The sequence below is a fragment of the Panthera onca genome, chromosome B4 (assembly GCF_046562875.1).
Source record: "Panthera onca isolate mPanOnc1 chromosome B4, mPanOnc1 haplotype 2, whole genome shotgun sequence".
Taxonomy (NCBI): domain Eukaryota; kingdom Metazoa; phylum Chordata; class Mammalia; order Carnivora; family Felidae; genus Panthera; species Panthera onca.
In genome coordinates, this window is record NC_138345.1 from 98787693 (window position 1) to 98809883 (window position 22191).

Consider the following 22191-nt stretch of genomic DNA (forward strand, 5'->3'; position numbering starts at 1 on the left):
CTGTGCTGACAGCGCAGAGCCTGGAGCCTGCTTCAGATTCTATGTCTCTTTCTTTCTCTGCCCCTACCCCGCTTGAATTCTGTCTCTCAAAAAATAAACATTAAAAAAATAAAAGCTTTTAACAGATTCCATCTTTGACAAATTATGGTAAATATTGGAGGAAAAAATTCCTTTCTGGTCCTTTAGGTACTGTTGGCAGGTTCAGTAAATACCCATAGAGGCCAAATCAGCATGGTTTTTACATAATGTGCTGGGTATATCAGTGGTACATGGGATGATTTTAGCTAGTGCATGAATGTCCATTTGTCTCGATATTCAAGAGTTGAATAACATTTAAAAAACGTATATGTAAGAAAAAATATAACTAGCACAGCACATCCTTGATTTCATGGTATTAACTGCCAAAAAAGGTAGAGCAGCGGCAGCTTCCTTGTAATTCACCAAAGCCCAAGCAGGGATGCTTACAAGTACCCAGAAGTACTTGCCAGAGTCCCACAGAATTCAACAGCAGCTGGCATACAACTGGCATGGAAACGTCATCTATTTAATAAAAAAAGTATCATGAAGGCTGAGGCAGATGTAGAATTTTCTACCTAGTGCTCTGAATGTCAAAATCTGAATAAAGCTCAGTAAAAGGAGAGGAATAATTTTGACAGGAGAGCCAGATCCCTATTGACAATTTAATGACATATTGGAACGGCGGAGAGCGAGGTCACTGTCTCTTTATTACTGACTGATCATAAATAGTATCATTCTTCTCAGGAAAGAACATTATTTCCAGGAAAATATTTTAATACATTGCTCACATTGACTGTTCCTAATATGTAATTCTTTATTTTTAAATTCTCATGGTTTAATTTTCATTTTAATTGTATTTATTATCTGCTAGTTGTGGTATGTAAAATGATTTTCCACTTATAGTAGTATATAAAAAGTTTATAAATAAAGTCAACTTAAAAATGTCAAATTAGTATAGTACAAAAAAATCAATGTTTAAAAAACACTGCAATAAAGTCAAAGCAACAGTTAATGGTTATAAATAGCAACTTGGCTTTTTAAAATAAAATTTTAAACGTATGTATTCTTTCTTCTGACTCCACAGTTAACCCACAACGAGACAAAGTCACACGTATGTATACAAATCTTTTAACTGTTCCATTAGATCGATGTGAATTATATTACTGCATTATGAGAAACAACATTTAAGAGCACATCTGATGTTTGTTTCACAGGTTACTACTCTATTGTGTATCCTGACTGGCCAGTATCTGTGCGCAACAGGAACTTATCTCTCTTTCTCATTGTTAGTCCACCAATCCTAATACTGGGTGTCATAATGACCATTTGGGTCAAGCACAGATACCCTCAGTTCTTTTGAACTAAATCCAGAAAAAAACCGCAACTCATTCATGTACGGCTTTAAAAAAAATAAGTTGGTTGTATTTATTTCTTATTTTAAAATATTTCAGAAAAAAATGTTGCAATAAACCCTTCATCAAAAGAAAAAGTCTCAACTTCCTAACTCTAGAATAAACTCATTTTTACTTCCCACTTATCTGTGAATAAGAATTGTTTTCAGGCTGCCACAGCTGTGACTTTCAGTAAGTAACTCAGCCCGTGTGTGTCTCAGCTTCTAAAACTACAAAATGAATGTGCTAGATTTAGGTGATTCTAAACGACTCCACTGGCCCTCATTAGTAAAAACATTTCTACATAACTTGCTGCATGCAGCTTCCATGCTAAACATCTGGTTTTCCCCACTCTCTTGCAATTTGAGGTCTTTGGTTTCCCATTTTCCCAGACTCAAAAGAGTAATTAAGGGATTTAAGAGGCTTTTGCTTTTGCTTTTTGCTTATGGGTTGTTTAATCTTAAACATAATATAAAGTAAGATTATAAAAAGAAACCTCATGTTTACTCATTATCATTAGAGACAGCACTGCAAAATCTGTATTTATTTTCCTCAAAACCAAGTTGTGGGACATGATTATATGTAAAGACTAAACAGTGGCAGCAAATACTGGATTTGATGGATAATTACAATAGCCACATTCTAAAAAGATCGTTATATAAACAACCTAAAAAATTACACCTTATATGCTTAGGCAAAACATGCCAAAACAGAAAAGGTGCATGGTATACAAGGACATACATACCACTATGCAGCATTAAAATTAAAAACTCACACACAGAGAATACAATAATTTATATTTATAAAGAAACAGCTGTTTATATAAACACTGAGTTGAAGAATGACACAAACTAGAAAAATATGATCAGGGTATTCTTCTCACACATAAGGCTACGAACATCCTAGTATCTCAAAATCCTTTACAAAAGGAGATAGCTTAATGAGTTCTAGTTCAGGGGGTTTATTTAGTGTTACTTTTTCTTCTTCTTTTTTTTTTCATCTGTTTCCATTTTAAGCTTAACTTCTTCAGCTGAAAGAGCTCCCAGTTTCTTATTCTTTGCTTTCTTAACCTTTTCCTTGATGGCGGCCACATCAATTTTATTTTCGGTAGAAGCTAGACAAATTAAAAACAACATATGTAATTCTTTATGCTTTACCAAATAAAACATAAAGAATATGTATTTGGTATAGTAACTTCAGAGTACTGTAATAAGTGAAAGGTCATGTTGTAAAATATAAAGCACCTGCCTAAAGGAATGTTAGACATTTAAGAGAAAAAAATCATAAAATAAATTCCTTTATAAGTACATTAATGAGAGTACACATGAAAATGGCATTATAGTTTAGCTATCTGAACAAATCACTGAATTCAACAATATTAAAACTTCATTTTTCCCCCTAAATTGTACTTGAGATTGGATTATTTTTACTTATATTCTTTCCCATATTTTGGAACTTTAGAGTACTCATTAATACGCCAATTTCCAATTCTGCACACTAAAATACTTTGAAATTACATTTCAATAAGAATATTACCACGTAGCCCTTCCAGCTTGAATAATTTTAATTAACTAATCATGAAGCTTTAGGTCAAATCTACTTCAATACCACACATAAAAACTCAAAAATAAAGTTTTCCAAGTATTAGTTCAATGAATGACTAGTAGTATTTCATTTAACAAGATTTTGGTAATAAAGACAATAATCTGAGCATCTTTGGAGATCCTCCTAACAGAATCCAACCATCAATGCCAAAAGCCTGAACAACAAAGACAAAGGAGGAGACAAAAATGCAACTTTTCCTCACCATGTAAAGGACAGTGTTCAGAGCATAAGAGAATCACCAGCTAAAATATCATCAGACAAACTTCCCAGCAACTTGAGGAGCAGAGACTTAAAGCCTCCACTACAGTGAAACAGCTACATTTTAAATCATCATAAACTGAGATTAAACTGGCTACTGAACAACGTCCTAAGCAGAAAACTCACAGGCTGAGCAAACTGCAAATTCTAATGCTTATGACATTTTTAACTTTTATATAACCAGTGACGTACATAGAAGAATACAGTATTTTTAAAGCAGGAAACTAAAATAGTAACGTCATGTCTGGTCTTGACCAATAGGTCATGTACAACAATGCCAGTGACTTCCCTCCCCTCACTGTGCCACTGGCTACTTTGGAAAATTACTTAGGGAAGAGTACAGGTGTTACTAGTGGGAAAGAGAACACAGAAGAGGGCAGGATGGATCAAATGAGACTAGGAATGGAGAAGAGAAGATAGAACACTGTTTTCACAGAGTGTCTTTTTAACAGCCCCTAAGACCTTCCTACTACTTTGATGGTGTCCTTTAGCCCAAGGTGATCAGAAATCCGTCGTTAATAATATAGGAATCAAACTTTAAGCCACAGATCACATAAGTAGAGAGAAGAAAAGCATAACTTCTGATAAGCTCTTTCTGAGAGGTATGAAAACAGAGCTTGGGGACCTCATTGCAACTTTGATCTCTACAGAGGATTCACTGCCCTGGTTTAGAGCTTTCACAATGAAGAGTCCTCCTCCAGCACAATCAGAGGTTAGGAGAGGACTGTCAATCTGGAGACTCTGAAATAGGCATCAGCTGCTAATAAATTATAAAACACTTCAGTGGTCTCCTGTCCCTAGGATTAATGATTAATGAAGCAGCAAGAGAACTGATGAAAGATGGTTATTTCTTTAGTTAACATTCAAAGAGATTCAGACAAATTCATATGGGTTTACTTTTCAAAAACAGACTTTCATATCACATCAAGAATTGGAAAACGAGCACTTACCTTCCTTCGGTTTCACAACTGGTTTTTCTTTAGGTGGAATAAAAGCTTTGTTTCTTTCCTCTTGTCTCTTACTGAGAGCTTCTGCTTGTTTAGCCTGCGTTATTAATAAAAAAAAATACATTAGAGAACACAATTTATAGTTAAGTAGGAATTTAAGTTTCTGTGAATTGTACTATCAATGTTGTGAGCTAGACAGAGTCTTACCTTTATGGCTTCCATTTTCTGTCGCTTCTTTTGACTTGCCTTCAGAAAGTATTCACCACTAGCCAATTCTTTATCAATCTGTTGAAATCAGTATTTACAATTACATGAGAAATAAGGTAGATGAGAAATCATTTCCTAAAAAAGGCACAGTGTCCTTGAGGTGAAGACAGTGAAGTCAAAAATCTGACTAATTCATAAAGGCAGTGACATGAAAAGGAAATATACTCTAAGCTAAAGGAAACACATGCAAAAAGCACAGGGATAGGAAAGGAGGTGATGTGTTCATGGAATATACAGCAGGCTGTTTCAACACAGAAGGGAATGTGTCTACATGCTGAGAACAAAGAACTAGTAGAGAGGAAAGACTTTAAGATATAGCCAAGAGAGTGAATTATGAAGTAAGATCCCTTAGGAGACAGGTGAAGACAGAATTCAAAGAACAGGTAAAGAAAGGACTGGGTGCAGATGGGAAAAAAAAAAAAAATTACAGGTGAGAGAAAAGGAAGTTGAAGGAGTTCTCACCTGATGGTCTTAAATACTTCCATAAACTGAAATGCAGGGTCATCAGCTAGGAGTGGGAGGGGTGCTTCAAGAATTAAGAGGATGCACAGAACTACCAGACAACGGTGAGGACCTATCTGAGGCTGGAAACGTGAATTTATAGTGGATAGAGTCCAAAGAGAAGACTTTTTCCAGCTGTGTTCAGTAGCCACATTATGGGAAAGAAAACAAATTTTAGAACTGATTGAGAGTTTTGCTGGACAACTATGATAGAAGGAAAAGGCAGTATGAAGGAAACAGTGATGGTCAAGATAGAAAAGGAAATTTGGGGAAAAAAAAGGAGCCAGAAAACAGCTGCTAAAATGAGAGACATTCGTAATTTAGAAAAAGGATAGATATTATCACTTAAAGACTTCAAAACTGAGCAGTCACATAGCATGTGGTCATAAGAATGGTGCTGACGCAGAGTGAGAGCATTAAGGGTTAAATCATTAAATGTGTGTATCCATGGGAAGTGCAGGGACTGGAATGGCTGCAGGGACACAAGTGACACCAACCACTCATACCATGAAGCCGCCACTCCACCCCACGCACTCAGCTCAAAATAAGCCTATTTACACTTACCTTTAGTTTCTTATACCTATACGCACCCAAACACATACACACTCACATACAGAAAGTCCACCTAAATTACTCTCCATGAAGTTTCTGACAAAACAGATTAAAATGGTTTCCCCCGTCATGTGAAGAAATTCAGCATTTAATACTGACCTGACTTTCTGGCTGTGGTGGCGGGAAGGGTGTATACTCTTTCTTGACAGTTTTCTTCTTTGGTTCCTTGCGTTTATTCACATTTTTGTGCTTGAACTGTGGCAAAAATCTTTCCCAACTTTGTGATCTTAATTCAGAATCTTTTGCCAACTCTCGTTTAATCATTAAGGTCTTTAGTCATGACAATATATGAACAAAGTAAGAATTTTTAATTTTATAAGCCATATATTTGTCAAACCAAGACATTATAAATACTGTTCCTATAAATAACAAAATTAAAAAGAGGAGTTCTTAATCTCCACAGGAGCAAACCAATTCCATAAAAAAATAAGTAATCTAAAAGTAAGCTTCAGAAAACCATTAGAAATTTAAGAAATGCAGAACCAGTTTTTAAAAAATTTTTAAAAAGCTTTATGGACAGCTGGGTGGCTCAGTCGGTTGAGTGTCCAACTTCAGCTCAGGTCACGATCTCACAGTTCCTGAGTTTGAGCCCTGCATCGGGCTCACTGCTATCAGCACAGAACCTGCTTCAGATCCTCTGTCTCCCTCTCTCTCTCTGCACCCTCCCCCCCGACTTGCGCTTTCCCCCTCAAAAATGAATACACATTTTTTTTAATTAAAAAAAAAGAAATGCAGAACTGTTAAAATAATTGAGATGAAAATGAGACTAATCTAATTCAGCTTTTCAACCATTAATTCATTAAAACCCTTAAAATTCAACTTTAATAGTAGCAGGGAGAGTTAATTAGTAATGTCCCCTGAAAGCAGGAAGCTTTTGGTAGTACTTTAATTATCACAGGAAAAGAAAAAAGTAAACTTTCTCATGATCAGACAAAACCCATTTCTCCCACTCCATTGACTTCTGCACACATTGGAACATCCAAGGAAGGAAACCAGGAATCAGATACAAAACTAGCTCTATTTTTAATGTCCCAAAGTAACTCAAAATCATTCCTTCACCCCAATTTACTAGTGACTTCTTAAATATATGTATTTTTTATTCTTTTAAGTGCTTATTTATTTTTGAGAGAGACAGAGAGAGAGAGAGAGAGAGAGCACGAGCAGGGGAGGGGCAGAGACAGGGAGACACAGAATCTGAAGCAGGCTCCAGGGCCTGAGCTCTCAGCACAGAGCTCAACGCGGGGCTTGAACCCACGAACCCTGAGATCATGACCTGAGCCAAAGTTGGATGCTTAACCAACTGAACCACGCCAGGCACCCCTAAGAGTGACTTAACTTCATCAAATTTAAGTGGACTGCTTACTAAATACCCCTCATAGTCCCTTACAGCATGATTAAATTTCCAAGTACCATCACGAATCCTGTGCGCACAGGGATGTAACAGATCTCTCTCAGAGAGTTTATAATTTTGACTGTTAAATTAAGAAAAAAAGTTTTAATCCAATCTGAAATATTCCAGACTCTATTTAACAGAAAAAGGCAGGATACTGAAAGATCACATCTTTAAATATAGTAATAAGCCCATAATCCAAGAAAATCTGATATTTATCATCTACGACCATTTCTATGAAGCTTATTTCCTCTGTATAAGAACTATGTCATGTGTTTGAGTATCCCCTTCAACAGTTTTCAGACTGTAGGCCAGAGACCTAAGGCTCCAAAGATGTAACAACAGGACTGGGTAGAGTTGAGTAGGCTGAACTATCTCTAATCTACCCCAAATAGTTCTGTTCATCTGTTTTGTGCATTAGGCTTCCATAGAAGATTTAATTTCAAGAAAGGTTTCTGTAGCTAAAATAAGTCTGACAACCACTGTTATAATAATATATAATTAACACTCACCTTAATGTTATAAATTGGATGAATATTCTTCATAGTATCTAGGACTACTTTTCGTACCTGAAATTTGCAAAGAAAAATCAATTAGTCACTTACAAAGATTTTAATAAACTAAATGGAAGGGGATTAATATACTGCAACATATCCTACGGACTAGGCAACGGCTACCAAACTGAATACAGGAGGTCCTTCAACTGCTGAGTGACTTCTAGATTCTTCATAACAGTAAAACTCTCTTAGATACAATGAAGTGTCTCAACTTTACAGCTAAAATGTAACATATAGAATTAATACAGCAACATTTTGGAACTGTGTAGTTTAGGGAGAAGGCTAGAGTTAGAGTCAGAAAATGTGGCCTCAAATAATGGGAAGGGAACGTCACTTAATTGTCCTGTTCCAGCTTTCTCATTTGTAATACGTAAATAATATGGAAATACAATTTTATAGCTTTGCTGTGAAAACTAAATAATATATTTAGATTTTACAAAATTATACAGTATTTAATATATTTAAGTTCCTACTGCCACATGAGAAAAGGGCAGATAATTTATGAGAAAGATGTTCAACAGAATTGCTAATAAAAGTCCTGGAAAGGGAACAATACTTCACAGCAGACAGCAAACGGAGTTAACAGAAATGTGTATCTGCTCCACAGATTTTCTCATAACATTCAATTTGATAAGTTAAAAAAAAAGTTCATCAATACATTAAATAAACATTACACTAAAATTCAAATAAAACAAAATATATTTTAAAGGAAAAGAAGTGTATTTAGAATCTGACCTCTACTGGCTTATATAGGTTACTGCAAATAACAATTATCACTATTCAATTCTCCAATCATTTGAGCACATGTAATTACGTATCTCCCATATGTGCTATAGACTAAAATCTTAAATACCCATTTAAAACTTGTAGTGGAAAGAGTGATGATGTGCAGACCTTCTAATTCAGAAACGGATACCTCTTTAGTTGCCGAAGATTGGCCGTAATATGTTAGGATCTAAGAGTGATGACTGCCTCAAATAACATGAAGCACAAAGTATTTATTTACTAATGGTAAATCAAAGGACATTCTAAAAAAGAATAACAATTACAAAACAATATATTATCCAATGAAGTATTATAACCAAATTACTTAATTTGTTCTCTGCTGAAAATTAACTAAAGATAGTAAATGGTTCTCACCTCTTTTAAGCCACTAAAAGGTCCAATGGCTGAAACTGTGTTTCCCTGAACCATAATGTAACAGTTTGTTAAGAGTTCCAAAGCCTGTTACCAAAAGAACAGTAAGTTGAAGTTCAGTACACTGGAAAACTAATGACAGAGGAAGACACTTAAGTTTTCCACTGATAAAAAATACCTTCAATGTAGATCCTTTGGGACCAATGAGACGTTGTCTTCTTTTTACAAATCTTTCTTTATTTCTTACTAAAGAACCTATTTTAATGATGTCACATGCAACATCATCCTGAAGAATTCGTACTGCCTTTGGGAAAATAAAGAAAATACTCCATCAACATTCTTTACAAATAAATTCATTTTCAAGGCCCAGGCTAATGAAATCTAAGCCGAAAAATGAAAACTCTAAGAGGGAGGCATGCAGTGTTATATGTTGTCTCTGATGTTGATGCAAACAAAACAAAGGTTTTGGAATTCTAAATTTACCTGTTCAAATGAAACGCTCCTTGCTAAAAGTTTTATTAGGTCTCTGGCCCTAATGATGATATACGGATCAAAAGTCTTCTTTGTTGTACAGACAGTCATGCTGCCCTCGATCAGGTCCAGGGTTGCATTAATGTGCTGCAACAAGGAAAGAGCAAATACACAACTGTCTAAAAATCAATTCGATCTTAGATAACCAGAGAGCCTATCCTAATCAAACTATTAATTACTATACATTAAGCTCTCTCAAATTCTATCAACTCCCTCTGTGAGGAAGCTGGGGAGTTGATATAAATAATTAATACTTGATTACTTTCATATTTCAAAATGTTAGAGACTCTGGCACCTGAAACCATTTATACTTACTTGGCTTTAGAATACTTTGTCCTTATTGGAATAAAGACTATTTCTAGTCTAAAAAATGTGTTATCAAGGCAAATGAAGACCCAAGGTAAAAATGTAAAGCTACATATAGCTTCCCTATCTTGGACCCAGCTCTGATCGGTAGATCTGCTCCTTAGGGTGAGAATGGACTTTCTCTTTCAAACTTTTTTTTCTAGCTGGTTTGTACTGGCTAAATACAAACTAAAAACAAATCCTCACACACTGAGAAGGAAGCAATCATTGGAACATTATGCATGAATATATGCGTTCATCTTAGTATGAACAGCCAGAATTTGACAAAGCAAATTAAAATGCTATTTCTGACTGAGAGCATCCTCTGAAGAGTATTTCAACATAGGGAGTGATGAACAATTCAACATAAGGTCAGGTCTCTGAGTTTACGAGAGTTCAATCTCAGATGCAGACCACTGTAAAATGCTTGCTGTTTTCTGAAGCACCCCAATACTTAATGGGCACAAACAACTCCAGAACAGTCACATGGTTGAGAACTACATCATATGTCCCAACCTGGTGTGTGCACATGTGCCCCCACACACACACGTAAGTGAGCCAAAAGCTGTACAAAATGGTATTTACCCTTACCCTCATGTGATACATTCTTTTTCTTTTTAAAGGCTCGTTATATCCACTAAATGGACTTGTTGCTCCACTAACAGATTTCAATCCAGTTTGAAAAACAAAAGCAAATACACTGCTCGAGGGGCATGGCAGCGGCAACAACTAGGGGAAAGTTGGCCACATCCTCGTCTTGCATTTAAAATGAAAATTAAGGGGCGCCTGGGTGGCTCAGTCAGTTGAGCGTCCGACTTCGGCTCAGGTCACGATCTCACTGTCCGTGAGTTCGAGCCCCACGTCGGGCTCTGTGCTGACTACTCAGAGCCTGGAGCCTGTTTCGGATTCTCTGTCTCCCTCTTTCTCTGACCCTCCCCCGTTCATGCTCTGTCTCTGTCTCAAAAATAAATAAACGTTAAAAAAAAATTTTTTTTTAAATAAAAAAATAAAATGAAAATTAAGCAATCATTCAGGAACATGCCTCAACTCTAACTATACAGAAACATGGCAACTAATCACAGTATAGAACAGGCATCCTGAAGCCTGGAGGTCACAGGTGACTTTCAGACAGTCCAGGAGATCCCTAAAATTTTAAAGGTATGTGACTATTTCAAAGTAATGCATTACAAAATTAAAAACAAATGGATTATAAGAATAAAGCTTCCATCCAGGCTGTTTAAAATACCAAAGGAACTAAATTAACCAGTTATGCTACTACTTTATAAAAAAGTCTATCGGCATCCATACTTGTTTGAAAGTAAAGGTATAAGGGCAAAATCTCAAAGAAATGTATAAAATGTGCATACATGTTCATTCAAGGCTTTCTGTACCAATGGCCAGCACTCTTTCAAGTAAGCCTCTCTGTATTTTGGGAACAAAGTTGCAAAACTGCTCTCCTCCAAGAGTCCTCTGGGATTGTCCTCTTTGGAAAAAGCTGGTTCTTTCCAACCATCAGGAACAGTGAGGAGTTCCGATTCATCTAAAGAGGGGAAGAAACGTACACATAAAATTTTACCCTTCTTTTGGACACTTTTTGAACACTTACATGCACACATTTACATGCTTCCAATTATTCTCCTTGTAGTTCCTGTCCCCATGCTTTTTAGATTATTCAATAAAGAACATGCCCCTGTCATTATTACCAACACACTGTATTAAAATTATGTGTAAATATTTCAGCCTCATAAGACAAAGGTCCTTAAGGGCAGGGACCCTCTTTGGATCCACGGTAATTAGCATATGCCTGACAGACACTGGGGTCCTCAAGAAACTTCTATTGCACTACACTATCTTAGAGCTGAAGATTCAAATACAACTCTGTTTACAACACTATTTTCAATATAAATAATCTTTCAGACTTTCCTGAACTGGAGCCTGCATATGTGCGTGTATATGCATATGTTTGTGTTTGTGTTTGTGCACATGTAAAACTTAAAAGCTGATATTCCAGGGTACGCTCTCAGGTACGAATCACTAGTAAAGAGTTTTAGGCTTCCCAAAGGGGTTTCATATGCCTATTTCTGTACATCTTTCATGACAACTGTCATTTTATAAAAGACATTCAGTCCGAAAATATTAGTGACTTGCCTAAGGGGACGCAAAGGTGATACAGTCTAGGTCTCCTATCAATAAAACAAAATGCCTCCTAAACGCCATAAATGATCTCCCACATCATTTATTAAAACTCCTGGTCCTGGATTTTAGCAATCTCTTAAATCTAACAGCTATGCTTTCATTTAGTACTACTCGAAATTATGAACCACAGGCCTGCAGCATCAGCATAAACTAGGGGTTTGTCAAAAATGCAATTCTTGGGGCCCCTGGGTTGCTCAGTTGGTTAAGCCTCCGACTCACATCATGGTCTCATGGTTCCAGAGTTAGAGCCCCACATCAGGCTCTCTGTTATTAGCATGGAGCCTGCTTCAGATCCTCTGTCCTCCTCTCTCTGCCCCTCCCTCGCTGGTTCTCTCTCTGTCTCTCTCTCTCAAAATAAATAAATAAACTTTAAAAAATGTCCAGTTCTTGGGCTCCAGCTCAGACCTAACAATTCTGAATCTCTGGGATGAGGCCCAAGAATCTGTGTTTTAATAATCTCACTAGGAGATTCTTATGCACACTAAGTCTGAGAAAAGGGCCTACGTAGTTCATGTTCTCCACCACACATAAACTTGCTTCGTTTCTAATACTCGTATCTACTTTGCTATTTCTGGTTCAAATCACAGAGAATTAGTCTTCATATATTATTCACTTCCCAATATCCTAAACAACAACAACAATAAAAACAAAAACAAAACCTCAAATTCTACAACTGTGATTACTTAAAATGTATTATCTTCCCAAGTCCCTACCTGGTTTAAACATTTTGACAGCTACAGATTAAACAAAAAACAAATTAAACAGCTACAAATTAAACAAACAAAAAACTGGCCAAAGAAATATACAGGAGTTTCACAATAGAGTGGGTGTAAATAGCCCCGAAACGTAAAAAGATGTGTAATAAGGAAAGTTCAAATTAAAACCCCAGCCAGACACCATTTCATACTTACCAAAATGACAAAAATTTGAAATTCAGATAATATCAAGTGTTCGTGTGGGACGTAGAGCAATGACAACTCTCATCCACTGCTAGTGGGAGCATAAACTGGCACAACCCCTTTGAGAAAGATTTAGTATTACCTCCACATACCCTAACCTTCACGGATTCCAATTCCACGTACATAATCTGGAGAAACTCTTCAACATGCAAATTAGGCGAGACATAAAAGATGTTTATAGGAGCACTGCTTGTAATAGCAAACAATGCGAACAATCCAAATGTCCACCAACAGTAGACTGAAAATACAGATATGTGTATGTTCACAGAAGGAAATGTCAACAGCAAATGAAAAGAATAAACTACAGCTACCAGTATCTTCTTGACTGAATAAGAAAAACAAAGTTAAGCCTAAGAACAATGTGAACAATGTCTACAGCCCTCTTGCATTCATATAAAATTCAAAAACTGACAAAGCCAAACCATTTTGTGCATAGTTGGAAAGATTACGAAGAGAATAGAAACTGCTAACACGATTCAGAATGGTCACTTCACGTCCTGTAAGGGCAAAGAATATGATCTGAGAGGTGCTGCTAGAGGGGTTTGCATTATGGTGATGCTGCTTCTGCGTAATGGTTCTTTCTCCAGAACGTGTAGGTTTTATTCTTCAAGCTGTACACATACAGTACTCCGTGTACGTTGCGTAATTAAAAACAGCAACAAAACTCCTTTAATACCTCCCTAATGCCTACAGAATGACAGTCCAAGGTTTTGAACACTTAAAACAAGATTGGTTGCTCAGGTCTTGAGCTACTTCCCTATCCCCTCTTCCTGTCCTTCACACTGTAGAAAATGTACGAAAACAGACTACAAAGCAAGACGGCAATTTAAAAGTAAGGCGGTCTAAAGTCTGTGAAGACACAGTGCGAGCTGTGTCGTCTAATATTTTAGCCATCTGACCAAGAGGAATAATGATAAATGTTCCAAAATTTCTTCACTAACAGGCAAACTAGCGTTAAGAACACGCCAGATACCTCCTGCTCCGTATCTCTATGTCTGTCTCACTCCTTCATTATCAGCTGCTTCATTATCAGCCACTTGTACATCAGACGCTTCCTTTATCGGCATTCAATAACATACATAAGGCCCTCCTATACCTACTTCATTCCACCCCTCATTTTGTCAACTTGCAGCCCCCGCCTTAAAGCAAGTATAAGGTCCCGCAGCGCCCTCCACAATTTCTTAATCCTCCTCATTTTACAGAAAACAAACTCTGTAATATCTTCACTTTGAAAGGCCTCTAGCAAAAGCGGTCAGGAACACGTGGCTGGCACCATACCCGCCAGTCGGTCCCGCAGGCCTGGCCAACATCGCCAGTCGTCAGCAATGACAGGTACTCAACTTCACAAAGCAGACTCAAGGTAGCGTTACACGTCCCCAGACAGCCAAAGAAAACAATCGCAACTCAATACCCAAATATCAGGCTTCGGTTCTCCCTCAACCTCACCTCGGTTCTCCGGCTTCGGCCTCTTGTTACGAAATTCACTTTTCCCCTCCGCGTTGGCTTGCCCGCTTGAAGAGGAGGACGCCATCTTCAAATTGCTTCCGGTGTTACCGGAAGTGGAACTGTTTTTAAATCCTACCGGATTTTAGTCTTGAAAATGCTTTCAAAATGAGTTCCGCAGAGCTCAGACGGGAGATCTGCGCAATCTCCGTGCGTACGTACGCTAGAGCGCGCGTATTTGTGCAAACTACAAGCGTTTCTCCTGCGTGGCCAATGGAAAGCCGGAGATTTATTTTCTGGGATGCACTGCAACCACGGCGTTTGGTTGCATGCTGGGAATTGTAGTTCAGCACTATGGGCAAGTTGGAGGCCTTCTTACCCAGAGTGTTCTTTCTGCCCCACTGTGTAATTTAGGATCCCGGACTCCAGGATTTGGCCACAGAGTGCAACTGGCCTGTTCCTGATGTCATTCACTCATTTATCCGATAAATATCTTTACGATCCGCAAATAAGTAGTAGGCGTTGGGAAGAGATCCAAATACGAAAATACATGGTCCTTGACAGCCGGGAGTGGCGGTTAATAGCTACCACTTATTGTGAGACTACTTTGGGTCAGGCACTTTATTTGCATTTCCAATTATTTACTTATTTTTATATGTTTCTTTTTGAGAGAGAGAGAGAGCATGCACCAGTGGGGGAAAGGGCAGAGACCGGGGGAGACACAGAATCCAAAGCAGGCTCCAGGTTCTGAGCTGTCAGCACAGAGCCCAAGGCAGGGCCTGTATCCAGGAACCATGAGATCATGACTTGAGCCGAAGTCAGATGCTTAAGGCACCCAGGGCATCTAGGCACCCCTGCATTTCTAATTCTTAAAACAGCATTAAAACAAACACAACTCTCTCAGATTGATAATTTTTTGTAAAATAAGTTTTAAAAGTCTTTGTTTCTGATGGTAATTTTCTAGGGTCTTGGTATTTCTCTTTCTAAGCCAGAGGGATAGTAATTAAGTGACACTTATGAAGTATTTCACCTAGCCTAAGATCTCCCAAAATGACTACCTCAGCACTGTATATGGCTGACTTCAAGATGTGAGGTTCATCACTACTACAATTTTTTACATTTCTAAAAATCTAAAAATTCTTAGACATGCTAAAGATGAAACTTATTTTAATGACTGATCTTATTGCTTGTCATTTCTAAAATTGTCTGTAGGACGAATAGGGAAAGACTTTGATAGGTTGAATTTCTTGCATTAGTGAAACTCGGAACATTTATTTGAAATTCACCCATTGTGTGTCTTTCATAAAAATCTAGATTGTTGTATATAAGGTACATATATAAAACAGAGTGTTAATAAGGGACAGAAGGTCCCAAGACACATGATTTTGTTAAAAAAATTTTTTTCTGTGGGTCTTATAAGTGGAAGGCCAGGATTTCATCCCTATATTCTTACAATTTACTCAAAAAGCAGTGAAAAATCCTGGGGCACCTGACTGGCTCAGTCAGTAGACCGTGGGACTCTTGATCTTGGTGTTGTGAGTTCAAGTCCCATGATGGGTGGAGAGATTACTTAAAAATAAAATATTTTTTAAAAAAGCAATGACAAATCCCAAATAACAATAGGCAAAAGTTATAAAGTAAGAAGCAATTCTTCCAGTGTTCCCAGGAACCCTGTGAAGCTGATTTTTATTACTGTTATTTTAAGGAACTCAGTCACTAATCAGTGGTGAGTTAGAAATTAAGTCCAGGCAGTCTGACCATTAGCATCTCCAGAAAAGTTACTAAAAGGATTAGCTGTTACAAATGTGTTGGAAGGGAAACTGGGTTTTCAGCCTCATAGCTTTTGAATTTGAGTGGCATTAGCTCTTCTCTGGATCTCCAGCCTGCTGGCCCACCCTGTAGCCTATGGACTTGTAGTAGAATAAATACAAATAGCTGATAAAGATATGATGCTCAACCCCACTACTGTCCAAAAAGCATATAAATGTAACAGTGAAATATCACTTCTCACCCACTAGATTAGCAAAAAAGAAACAATAACACACACACACACACACACACACACACACACACACACACATATAATGAAATAAATAATAAATATATATATATTAAATGATAATCTGCGAAAGAGTATTTTACACTGCTGGTGAAAATGCAAACTGTCACTGCCTTTTTGCAAAGCAATCTATAAAATATACACATATTCTTCCACAGTAATTCCACTCGTGGGACACTGTCAACTAGAAGTAAAGCACCATTCCATTAGGATCCATGTATACCTGTGTTGATTACTGGCTTGTATAGAAGTAATGCAGTGAGAGGGACAATGGGGCCACACTGAAGAATTTGTTGCCCACTGGCTACATAACCATGGCTAAGCTTCTTACCCACCCCTGTTCAGTTTCCTATAACAGGAAAAATAACCTTAACTCAGTGACTTTATACATGTAAAAGGCTAAAAAAGAATGCTTCACATGTGGCACATACCCAGTAACTGTTAGCCATTATTTATTTATAGTGACAAAAAAGTAAAAGCATCCTGACAATCAAGTAGAGATGTAGTTAAATAAATTGATGTTACTTTGATAGTGGTAAAATATTATGCAACCATTCATAAGAATTAATTAAATCTAATGAAGAGATTACCTAGAGATATTGAGTAATAAAAGCCAGAAACAGTATAATGTAAATAACATTATTATTTATTATAATTATATATGATTTATATAATTATCCAATTTTTATAAAGCAAACCATTCATTCAATAAATATTGAGCCTCTATAATGCTTTAGCTTCTGTTCTAAACACTTGGTTTTATATGCTAGATATAATAATAATATGCATATGTGTACATATATATGAATATGTTTGTATGTGATTGTATAATGAAAAAGGATTTGGAAGGCTATACATTAAGGTTTTAAGGCTGGCTACCTTAGGGATGAAGGTAGTTAAAAAAGAAAAAGCAAGTAGGCAGAAAGACTAAACAAAATAGGTAAAAATTAATAGTCTTTAGAAAAATAATGTCAGCAAAAGTAAAGGATTCTGCATGAAAACTTAGAAAACCTGGGAATCTAGGAGAGAGACCAAATTTGAGAAACATATTCAGCCAGTCCTGGAATGTTTGCTGTGCAGCAAAATGTTTCATATGTCATGGTGTTGGAATGAAATATCCTTGCAGGATATCAACCTCTTCCTGCAAGGCCCTGTTTAGCAAACTCTGTAGATATGGAGATACGATGTATGGCTTTGGTTGCCACCCAGCTTGAGTAAGCACTTAACCACCTCTGTTTCTTCAGTTGTAAAATGAGAATGTTGTTATATTACTGGGTTTTTTTCTTTGTTTCTTTTTTTTTTTTTTTTTTAAGCAGGCTTCACACCCAGCATGGAGCCCAATGTGGGTCTTGAACTCAAGACCCTGAGATCAAGACCTGAGCTGAGATCAACAGCTGGACTCTGAACTAACTGAGCCACCCAGGAGCTCCTAGATTACTGTTTCTTCAACTTTAGCCAACCTCAGAATCATGTGGAGGGATGATCCTATTCCCCCAGTTTATAGTTCAGTAGGTCTGGGGTAGGGCCCAAGACAACAAAGGATTATCCGGCCCCAAAATGTCAATAGTGCCAAGGTTGAGAAACCTGGGTCTGCAGACATTCTTAATTTCTGTGATTCTACTTCAAAGGGTTAGTAAGGGCTTTACTTCTAACCAGGGCATGCAATTAAAGCAAAGTTACTTCTCACATTTTACCTACCTAGAGTAGAACTTGCCTGCTATCAAAAGCCAAAGTCTCCAGCTGGCTGTTCATTATTATGCTGGGCTCCTCGGTGAGCAATCCTGCTCCATTTCCCTCAACTCTGTCCCTGTCATTCTGGAATTCTGTTGTCTCATTACTCAAACAAACAATCATACTGATACATACAGTGGATGCTTGAGGTCTAAAGACACTCATTACTGCTTGAATATTAGTCTCTCTGGGCCCCAGGCCCACAGAACATTAATATTTCATTGGGCCTCTGCTACTATTTCCAAGGCAATCTCCCCTCTTTCTCTTCTTGATTGTTCTTATTGATAAGCAACAGCTTTGATTTAATTTTCAGTTATAATATTCTTCTCCCTAAAGGAAAGCTGGAACACATTTCATAATATGAGGTTCCACCATAGCAACAGAAGGCTTTTTAATGCATGCATGAATATTCAAGATTTAATCAGTGGCACGTGAAATGTATTGATACTGCTGAGGATTATTATTTTATGCAAATAGAACAAACAAAATACAGTCTTTTATTTGTTTACAGGACACCGAGGGAATATGTGAACTTTTCTAGGAAGCGGATTTCTAATCATTTGTTAAATCTATATGCCTCTCCCATCCTTCAGATGGTGGTAACCACAGATGGTCCCCAATGAAAGGAACTTTTTAGAAGACGTATTTCAAGCACTTAATGGGTTTATCTTTAAACAATCTTTTCATGATGTTAACAAGATGGTGACATGGCTTCTCCACTATTTCAAAATCTCAAATTAAAGAAGTCAAGCTATCTGATACACTTAGAGACATGGAAATTCAGAGTTTAACACTGCACTTTTGCTTTTGACCATCTATCAATGATTTTAATATCTTTTGGTTTACCAGTCCCTTTACTAATGTGATGAAATCAATGGACCCTTTCCCCAGAAAAGCACATATATTTGGGCACCCACATCATTTTACCCAAAGTTTGATGGGATGTTCATATATCTGTCACACTCTTTCATAATACCCCTAGAGAGTCAAGATATCAGGTTAGGGACCCTTGCCTTAAAGCAAGGGGAGGAGTGTCTCAGAAGCTTGGATCTGATCTTATGAGCACTCAAGTCCCCCGCTCTTGGAGTTCTTCAGGGGAGGTTGAATTAGAGTTTTAGTATGTTTTAATACTTGCATGTAAGTATACTTTTCAAGATTCCTTTTACTGCAAGTCATAGAAATTCAAACATGTGAAAAAGAGGATTTATTGTCCTACATACCTAGAAACTGGACCTAGTACCTTAACAATGTCATAGTGACATTCATGCTCTTTATCATGATCTCAAGATCTCTCCCCCCCACCCCGCTCATTCTGTGTGCGTGTGTGTGTGTGTGTGTGTGTGTGTGTGTGTGTGTGTGTCCTTCCATCTTTTGGCTCTGCTTTTTCTGTGCTGTCTTTATTCTGAAGCAAAGATATCTGTCAGCAGCTCAGAATGAAACCTCAACAGAAGAAGAGTTTCTTTTTCCCCAAGAATTCCATCCAAAGTCCCAGGAAGATTCTCAGTGAGCAGTTCTGGATCACATGCTAGAGCCAGAGGTGGGCCACACCCACATAAACCATGTGGGCCTGGAATGGGAAGGAATGAGTTCTAAGGAGTAGTTGAGAGCTGTGCCACAAGAAGGGGAATGGATGTTGGCTGGAGGGACAAAAACACACAATGTGTACTACAGTAAGTTGAGTGAATTATACAGGGGATTAATGGATTTTCAGGTTTTATCCATCACCATCTCTCATTCCCATGCCACCATTCCATTAAAAGAAGCCACATACTTAAAGAATTACTTAGATCCAGTCTCAAGATAGATGGAGGAGTTATGTACTAACATTTTATTTAGTGTATGTATGCGTAATAACCCTCTATATTTGCTGTGAGGATTCTAAAATGCATTGACTGGTCTGTTAGGTTGATTTATACTTCTCTAGGCACATGTGGTGATACTGAAACAGTGATCTGCTGTAATTGTGTTGACTTGGCATAACCCCTTCTTATAATATTATTCTCTCATGTAGCATATTTCCCTACAGGAAATGGCTATATTTTTTTCTTTTAATTTTGAAAAGAATAAAAAAGGAAACTGCAAGGAACAATGCAACCATCATCCAAGACCCCCCTGCCTAAATTTAATTAGCGTTAACATTTTAGAATTTTGGCCCCAGATTTACATAAATATTTGTATAATAAAATCTCATCCATATGCAAAATGAAGTCACTCCAGAGTCTTGTTTCTCTCTTTTCTTTTCTAGAAACAATAACTAGATGTTTTGGTTTGTAAGAACCATATCAGACTTACTAAAATGCAGATAGACTAATATAACAAATCCTTTTCTTTTTAAGTTTATTTATTTATTTTGAGAGAGTGTGTGGGGGAGGGGCAGAGAGAGAGGGAGGGAGAGAGAGAATCCCAAGCTGAGTTGAGAGCGAGCTGAGAGCGTGGAGCCCGGTGCGGGGCTCAATCCCATGAACCACTCAGATCATGACCTGAGCCAAAATCCAGAGTCAGATGCTTAACGCACTGGGCCACCCAGGTGCTCCTACTACAAACACTTTTGTAGTCATAATTAAATTTAAGACATAAAATACTGCCAGTTAAAGCCCCTATGTACACCTCCCTAACCCCATCCCTCCCCTCTTCCACCAGAGGTGATCACTTATGCCAAGACAGGTGTCTATCACTTCCATGAAGATTTTTGTTTATATGGCTACTCCACACACATAATCTCTAAGCAAGATAAAGTGGGCTTTAAATAAATGCTTTATATATGACATATGTACACATTACACATTAATAAACTGGTATATAATTACATTAATTATATAAGTATTTTATATTAGTTATATACATACAAGGTATATATTAAATGTATACAAATTTATATACATATGTATGCTGTATGTACTCCTACAACTTGCTTTTTAATGGAATGGTTTGTTTTGAGGTTTATTCGTATTGAATCTATGTGATTCTAGTTCATTCATCCATGGTATATAACTTTTGAATTAGTATGTAAAAGACATGGGAGCTTCTGTCTAGGTTTCTCTCTCTCTCTCTCTCTCTCTCTCTCTCTCTCTCTCTCTCTCTCTCTCTGATAGCTTGCCCTAGAAGGTGACAAGTTGCCTTGTCTTGAGCAGCCCTATGGAGAGATCCAAAAGGCAAGGAACTGAAGCCACCTGCCACCAGCCTTGTGAGGGAGCTGGGAAGCACATCCTCCTGCCTGATCAAGCTTTCAGATGACCAGAGCGTGCCTGACTCCTTGACTGTAGCCTCCTGAGAGACACTGAACCCGCAGCACCAGCTAAGTTCCTGACCCTCAGAAACTTCATAAATGTTTGTTGTTGAAAGCTGTTAACTTCAGGGGTAATTTTTATATAGACATAACTGGAACAATATTGAGGCAAGCACAAGTGTTCACCAAATATATATATATATATATATCAGATTTCAATAGGGATGTGGATGAGAAACTTCTTCTTCTCAGGAGGAATAGTTTTCCTTGATTCTTGCCACTAGAGGGCAAAATGTTCATAGATGATGGCTTGAATGAAGAATTGAAAGGCTTTTGCTTTTTCCATGGAACTGCAGATGTCCAAGATGGAAAAAACCTTAGAAATGATCTGGTCCAGCTCCGTTAATTTACAGATGAGGATTCTAATGCCCAGAGATATTAACCAACTGGCGCAAGGTCACACAGATTAGGTCTGAATGTACAAACTCAGCTGCGTTTAATAACATGCAGACCTAGTAACTATTAATCAACTCTGTTGTTTCTTAAAATCACTAGGTATAGAATAAAGAGAGAAGGCTTTTAAAAGTCCTATTTCAACTAACATACTAGTATTCCTAAGATCCAAAAACTTGTGATAGAGGCATCTGGGTGGCTCAGTAGGTTGAGTGCTTGACTATTGATTTCAGTTCAGGTCATGATCTCACGGTTTGTGTGACTGAGTCCCACACTAGGATCCACACTGAGCATAGAGCCTGCTTAAGATTCACTTTCTCTCTCTCTCTCTCTCTCTCTCTCTCTCTCTCTCTCTCTCTCCCACACACACACTCTTTCACTCTTTCTTAAAAAAAAATAAAGACTTGTGATAATAACCATTCCCACTTACTGGATGCCTATTATAAGCCACTACTCACACATTATGTGCTATGTCTTTTAATCTAATCTGCACAACAGAACTTTGAAACTTATACTCATCAGTGCAGAAGCGCCTGTATAGCTAAAAGGAAACAAAACAGATTTG

The 22191-nt window shown here is 37.5% G+C and overlaps 2 protein-coding genes across 11 annotated transcripts in view; one reads left to right on the forward strand and one right to left on the reverse strand.

Moving 5' to 3' along the window:
* Nucleotides 1-21356, forward strand: part of GLIPR1 (GLI pathogenesis related 1) — a 71263-nt gene extending 49907 nt beyond the window's left edge. For 5 of the 9 annotated variants that reach the window (XM_060656940.3, XM_060656938.3, XM_078449660.2 and 2 more), the window contains 2 exons: nt 1103-1129; nt 1233-2208. In XM_060656940.3, coding sequence (XP_060512923.1) covers nt 1103-1129; nt 1233-1378 — 173 coding nt within the window. In that variant the 3' untranslated portion in view covers nt 1379-2208. Of the gene's footprint in view, nt 1-1102; nt 1130-1232; nt 2209-10182; nt 10515-17532; nt 20739-21039 lie in introns of those variants that run through there. The other 4 variants (XM_060656943.3, XM_060656944.3, XM_060656945.3 and 1 more) reach the window with 4 other exon arrangements.
* Nucleotides 2190-22191, reverse strand: part of KRR1 (KRR1 small subunit processome component) — a 111624-nt gene continuing 91622 nt past the window's right edge. The window contains exons 1-10 of one of the 2 annotated variants that reach the window (XM_060656935.2): nt 14161-14267; nt 10927-11099; nt 9167-9301; nt 8862-8987; nt 8687-8770; nt 7502-7558; nt 5699-5869; nt 4427-4504; nt 4223-4316; nt 2190-2523 (exon numbers count right to left, since the gene is read on the reverse strand). In XM_060656935.2, coding sequence (XP_060512918.2) covers nt 2381-2523; nt 4223-4316; nt 4427-4504; nt 5699-5869; nt 7502-7558; nt 8687-8770; nt 8862-8987; nt 9167-9301; nt 10927-11099; nt 14161-14245 — 1146 coding nt within the window. In that variant the 5' untranslated portion in view covers nt 14246-14267 and the 3' untranslated portion in view covers nt 2190-2380. Of the gene's footprint in view, nt 2524-4222; nt 4317-4426; nt 4505-5698; nt 5870-7501; nt 7559-8686; nt 8771-8861; nt 8988-9166; nt 9302-10926; nt 11100-14160; nt 14268-22191 lie in introns of those variants that run through there. The other variant, XM_060656936.1, reaches the window with a different exon arrangement.